This window comes from Rhineura floridana, chromosome 2 (genome assembly GCF_030035675.1).
Source record: "Rhineura floridana isolate rRhiFlo1 chromosome 2, rRhiFlo1.hap2, whole genome shotgun sequence".
Classification (NCBI taxonomy): domain Eukaryota; kingdom Metazoa; phylum Chordata; class Lepidosauria; order Squamata; family Rhineuridae; genus Rhineura; species Rhineura floridana.
The window spans coordinates 5,708,190-5,715,123 of NC_084481.1; the positions used below are offsets into that span (position 1 = coordinate 5,708,190).

At 38.4% G+C, this 6,934-nt stretch overlaps 1 protein-coding gene across 1 annotated transcript in view; it reads right to left on the reverse strand.

Annotated features, from left to right (window-relative positions):
- The window catches only part of MYL1 (myosin light chain 1), a 55,014-nt gene extending 48,894 nt beyond the window's left edge, over positions 1-6,120 (reverse strand). The window contains exon 1 of the mRNA XM_061607669.1: positions 5,831-6,120. Coding sequence (XP_061463653.1) covers positions 5,831-5,989 — 159 coding nt within the window. The 5' untranslated portion in view covers positions 5,990-6,120. The remainder of the gene's footprint in view (positions 1-5,830) is intronic.
- Positions 6,121-6,934: the final 814 nt, after the last annotated feature.

Genomic DNA, 6,934 nt, shown 5'->3' on the forward strand with positions numbered 1-6,934 from the left:
AAACCAATGATTTGTTTCTTGCTAACACAGTTTTTGAGCAACCAAAAAGACGACTGTACACGTGGACATCACCAGATTGTCAATATAGGAATCCAATTGATTATATAATTGGAAACAGAAGATGGAGAAGTTCCATACTTTCTGCAAAAACAAGACCAGGAGCAGACCGCAGTACAGATCATGAACTGATTGTATCGAAAATCAGAGTAAAGCTAAAGAACAACAAAGCACTCATAATGCCAAAATACAATTTAAATAACATCCCAGAAGCATATAAAGATCAAATAAGGAACAGGTTTGAGGCTTTAAACTTAGTTGACAGAGAACCAGAAGAACTATGGACTGAAGTCAGACTCATGATCAGGGAAGAATGCAAAAAGACAACACCTCTAGTTAAAAAGAGAGAAAGACCTCAATGGATGACTGGAGAAATTCTTAAAATGGTTAAAGAGAGAAGGAAAGCAAAAGCAAAAGGAGATAGAAACACGGTCAGAACCCTAAATGCAACTATACAACAACTAATACATAGGGACAAAGAAAATTATTACAATAGTTATTGTATAGAAATAGAAAAGGACAACAAAATGGGAAGAACAAGAGCCCTATTCCAAAAGATTAGAGAAATGAAAGGGAAATCTACGCCACAACTAGGGATGTTGAATAATCAACAGGGTAACACACTGACTGACCAAGATGAAATAAAAGGAAGATGGAAGCAATACACTGAAGAACTCTATAAAAGAGATGCCAGGATGACAGATTCATTCACGGAGGAACCATATGATGAAGAACCAGAAATTTTAGAATGTGAGGTGAAAGCTGCTCTTAAAATACTTGGAAGAAACAAATCACCAGGAATAGACGGCATACCAATAGAGTTGCTACAAGCTACTGAGACTGAATCTGTCCAAATTTTGACACGAATTTGTCAACAAATAGGGAAAACTAAACAATGGCCCACAGACTGGAAGTGTTCAATATATATCCCACTTCCAAAGAAAGGGGATCCCAGAGAATGCAGTAATTACCGAACTATTGCCTTAATATCCCATGCAAGTAAAGTAATGCTCAAGATTCTACAACAAAAGCTCTTACCATATATGGAGTGAGAAATGCCAGACGTCCAAGCTGGATTTAGAAAGGAAGAGGCACCAGAGATCATATTGCAAACATACGTTGGATAATGGAACGGAGCAAGAGATTTCAGAAGAAAATCACCCTGTGCTTTATAGACTACAGCAAAGCCTTTGACTGTGTAGATCATGAAAAACTATGGAATGCTTTAAAAGAAATGGGGGTGCCACAGCATCTGATTGTCCTGATGCACAACCTATACTCTGGACAAGAGACTACTGTAAGGACAGAATATGGAGAACCGATTGGTTCCCCATCGGAAAGTATGTGAGACGGGTGTGTTTATCACCCTATTTGTTTAATCTGTACGCAGAACATATCATACGGAAAGCGGGATTGGACCAAGAAGGAGGAGGTGTGAAAATTGGAGGGAGAAACATCAATAATTTAAGATATGCAGATGATACCATACTCTTAGCAGAAACCAGTAATGATTTGAAATGAATGCTGATGAAAGTTAAAGGGGAAAGCACAAAAGCAGGACTACAGCTGAACGTCAAGAAGACTAAAGTAATGACAACAGCAGATTTATGTAACTTTACAGTTGACAATGAGGACATTGAATTTGTCAAGGATTATCAATACCTCAGCACAATCATTAACCAAAATGGAGACAATAGTCAAGAAATCAGAAGAAGGCTAGGACTGGGTAGGGCAGCTGTGAGAGAACTGGAAAAGATCCTCAAATGCAAAGATGTATCACTGAACACCAAAGTCAGGATCATTCGGACCATGGTATTCCCGATCTCTATGTGTGGATGTGAAAGTTGGACAGTGAAAAAGGCAGATAAGAGAAAAATCAACTCATTTGAAATGTGGTGCTGGAGGAGAGCTTTGCGCATACCATGGACTGCAAAAAAGACAAATAATTGGGTGTTAGATCAAATTAAACCAGAACTATCACTTGAAGCTAAAATACTTTGGACACATAATGAGAAGACATGATTCACTAGAAAAGACAATAATGCTGGGAAAAACAGAAGGGAGTAGAAAAAGAGGAAGGCCAAATAAGAGATGGATTGATTCCATAAAGGAAGCCACAGACCTGAACTTACAAGATCTGAGCAGGGTGGTTCATGACAGATGCTCTTGGAGGTCGCTGATTCATGGGGTCACCATAAGTTGTAATCGACTTGAAGGCACATAACAACAACAACAACCACAGCCCTACATAGCACATAGGAAATGTTCGTCATACTCAGGGAGCTGCCCAAGTGTGTTTTTATATCAAGCCTTTTGATCAGAAGTGTTTTATTCCAAGTCAAATAGACGGCAATGAAATAGAAATATACAGTAGTGAACTGAATCACAGGCTGCTTTGATCCGAGATGTATGCCTCATAACAAGGGATTTGTAGAAACACACTTAGAAATCAGTGTAGTTTCAGGTCAGAGACATGTGCCACATAGTTTTACTGTTCAACAGGTGGTGCCAGAGAGCAGGCCATGTAGTTGGATACTAAATGCCTGTCTTGAATGAAATGAAAGCCTAAGGATAAGCAAATATTAGTCATCGGGAAGTTCTACCAAAACTGATACGTTAAAGAGAAGATGGGAAGGATTAATTATTATGTGGTGCTATTTTTTTTAAAAATCAACATTTTAAACAAAGGTGTGCTAGGTCAAGAGTGTTTTCAGAGGAACATTCTTGGGGATATTATGTTTGGGATATTATGTTCTAGGGAAAGGCTGCATATTTCTTTATCAGTTGCTTGAAAATTATCATTTCCACTGAGAGAGGAAGTATCTGCTCATTTGAGGTGCCATAACGGAACAGCATGAGGATAACTCAGCTAAAGAAAACCTGCAGAACCATAGCTACATTGAAAAGGAATCCAGCTACATCATTTTTATCAGGTGATTGCGTGCTGGGTCTCAGGCAAAGCCTTGGAAACTTCCCCAACCTGAAAACCTAAATCCCTAATGCCTGAAGCTGAAGCAATAAGCTGTAGCTTTTGATCAGTTTATTCAGTGGCAAGTGCCACTAATGCGACTCCTTCTGTCACCAATGGAAAGGACTCAAGAACATTGCACCGAGAGGGAGGGAGATGGATTTAGAATCTAGGCTGAACATCTTAGAAAAATGTTCTCAGAAATGTAAATGTCTACAGTGCCTGGGATTTTATTCATTGAGATAGTTCTTGGACTTGAGACTAGATTCCCAGCTCTGATTCTTGGAACTGCAACCATCTCAGGAGGTGACCTTATCCCAGTGAAGCTGTCCGGATCTCAGTTATGAGGATAAGAATATTCAGCTACCTCACTGGGGTATTGTGAGGATAAGGAGCCTCAAATGTGGCAAAGAACAAGGCCATATAAGTAAGAAGACATATGAACATAGTACAGGACTAGAAGAGCACAGGAACAAGCATTATTGTTTCCAGTTTTGGGACTGCGTATATATAATGAAAGGCAGCATGATTTTTGCCTTATTTGTAAGTGATAAATTAGGAGGGTTACTTGTTCTCTCACATCTAGTTTTATTGGAGACTAATTATTTAGACATTCATGTACATTTTGATATTTAATACAAATGTTCAGAGATTGCAGGGGTTTTAAGCGTTAGCCGTGATTATTGAGTGGTAAAGAAAATGAGCCATGAATTGGCAAGTTGTCCATGAACTCACTGAATGGCCTGTCAGCATACCCATCCCTCATCTGCACTATCAGGATAATAATATTCACCTACCTTAGAGGTTTGTCATAAGGTTTCCTAAGATAATGTATGTGAAGTACTTTCAACATTTGAAACACTATTTAAATACAATGTCTTACTAGGCAATAGTACAAAATGTTTGTTTAGTAACTTGAGGTTTTTTCCTACCTGCACTATATTAAAGTTAAATAAGATTATTTATTTTTTGTGCAACCTAATTAGGTATAAAGCAGGATGCTCTGGTGCCTGTCACAGTAGGTCCACCTGTGCCCCTAAAATGGCTCTCTTGAATTAGAAAAGTGCTGTCTTTAGAAAAGTCTAAAGAAGAGGGTCATGCAGGGCTGCTGTGATGGCTGAAATTACACCATTCCATTTTTCAGATGATAAATACACCATTAAGCATTTTATGTAAAGATAAATTAGCCAAAGCCACTAGAGTTTAAAATTCTATTTTCTCCTAATGAATTGGATACATGCAGCTATCAAACTAATGTAAATTACTTTAGTGGAAAATGCAGCCCACATTTTTCTTCATAACTCAGTGTTCATGAAATCCAAGATCTAATTTAATTGTAAAAAAAAGAAAAAAGAAAAATTGCCACAGATGGCCTAGTAGGGGCTTTGTCTACTCTGGGTTCAATCTTGAGCTTTTTTTGTTTTTCATATCTTTCTGTCTCTCCATTCCAGTAACATTAATAACATTCAATAACATTCACTGTTGTTTAGATGACACAGACCTGATACATTAGATTTTACTCTGACACCACTATAGCTTGCTTTTTAAATCACAAAGAATTAAATCTAACATCTTGACAACAGATTAGTGTGCAATTGCTGATTAGTTATGGATGACTCTGACTGAAATCCTAAACACACTTACTAGTTTCAAAGGCTCCATTGAAGACAAGTGTCACTTACTTGCAAGTAAACATGCATAGATAGATACTAGTATTGCAAAATAAGCCACACTGATGTAGTTGAACATATTAGAATTCATTAGAGAGGTCTTGTGGTTCTAATGAAGAGCTATCAAAATTCTTGCCACTCTTGCAACATTTCCCACTCTTTGGCTTTCCATATTAGGTTTGATTTCTTAAGAAGAGTTTCCTAAATTGGTACTCTGATCAAAGTGCCAGGTAAGGGGAGGGGGGATGACACTCTACTTAGAGTCACTCAGGGAATCTATGCAGCTGGGTCTCTCACTCTGTCTTCATTCCACAGCTAGACTGCTTCCTTGCAGATCATACAAAACGTTAGACAAAATAGTAACTGCATTGCGTAACAGTTAATACCAGCATGCAACAAGTAAAACGTGGCACACATTAACTCTGAAAGGCAAAAACACTCAAAAGGATGTTCATGTTAGTTAGCTAGCTTCACTTCACAGCAGCTTGCAAATTATGAACCATAGAGATGAAAGATGTAGTCACTGAAAACACGTCAGCTTCTCTGCTAATCTAGCATCCAAATTCCCCCTAATTTTAAAGCTACAAGGAAAAGAACTGGGTTGCTATTTTTCTTCCATATTGACAAAAAGTTAAGTAACGCATCCAGCTGATGATAATTGTATATATAATAATTTTAGCTTCAGACTAATTAATCCTTATTAAAAAGTAGATGTATTTTATTTCTCTTATTTAATTAATTACAAATTTGCTGTGAATTTTGTTTGCAAGTTTTTTTATTCATGTAGGCACATACAAACTTAAAAAGCAGCAATTCAGGCCAAATTGAAATAGTTCAGATACCAGGTTTAAAACAAAAACAAAATGCCATCATTAGCTACAAAGTCCTATTTTCTAACATGCCAAGTTCAACTACTGAAATAAAATATTTGCTGCGCCTTAAGAAGAAATAATGTAAGCTTTAAATATTTCAGAAAAAAATTATGCCCAGTTTCTTTTTCCAGCACAAACTCCACTAAGGTACTCAAGCTGGAAGTAAGCCCATCCAAAAGACTCTGCCAGATTTGAATAAGATAATCTGTCTTTTATAGATTGAGAGAGGACTTTTCAGTGGCCACACAAGTTCATCTGTTTACCTTGATGGAGGAGAGATCAATTGCAGGTTCTTTGGGTTTTGGTGGTGGTGGGGCTGGCGCTGGTGCAGGGGCTGGTGCTGGTGCAGCTGCAGGTGCAGGGGCTGGTGCACGTGCAGGTGCAGGTGCAGCTGGTTTCTTAATGTCTTTCTTTGGTGCCATTTTCTTTTCTTTCTTTTTTTAAGTTAAAAGGTGCCCCCAAAAACCCTTATAAGAGATTCCTAGATCAGGAGCAGTGAATGGTCAGGATGATCTACAGCCCAGTGCCTTGGAGGTAGACCCAGTGTGTTAAACACCATAAGGGCATATATATATATTTCACTTAGTGCCTAATACAATCTTGACACTTGCAGCTGGATTGGACAGTTTGCTAGGCAAGGGAGATGTCATCTGAGTCAGGCTATAAATGGAATCCAAGGGGGTCAGACCTTCGTCAGATTCAAAGGGACTTATGTGCCTTTTTTCAAACCCCCCCGTACATTTTTGTAATAAATAAAGAGGGATATGACAAAGCCAGTTTCAGGTCTCTCATTGACATTCATTCAAGTGCAAGATTGACTGATGCTTTTTTTCTTGGTAGAATTACAGTTCTACTAAAGTTGTAAATCTTATTTTCCATCACTGTGTGTCATTACGGAGGGTATTAAGTTTCCATCTGGAATTTTGACTTTAAGGGTTGGGAAATGATCACCAGTTTCCATCCACCCTCACCCTCCCCATCCCAGCCCTTTTCCTCCACATCATGTCCCCACCTCTCTCCTTTACTCCTCCTCAATTTCCTTCCTTTCAAGATGTTGATACAGCAAAGAGTTAGGGAGAGTGTTTAAAAATAAAAGCAGACGTATATGGATAGCCCATCCTGCTTTAGCCACACTGTCCATCACCCCCTCCCCTTCTCTCCAGTCCAAGATTCTTCCATCTGTCCCTATTCCTCTTTTAATAAGTGCAGAAACTACAGTAAAGTTACTTCTAAAAGCCAAAAGCTCCCTACTTAATCCAATTTCATGTATTGTTGGCTGACATAACCAAGCTTAATTTATACAAGTATTTTCGCTGGGGAGACAGAAGACTCCCTCCCCCCACTATTTATAAAACCAAATTAGCCAT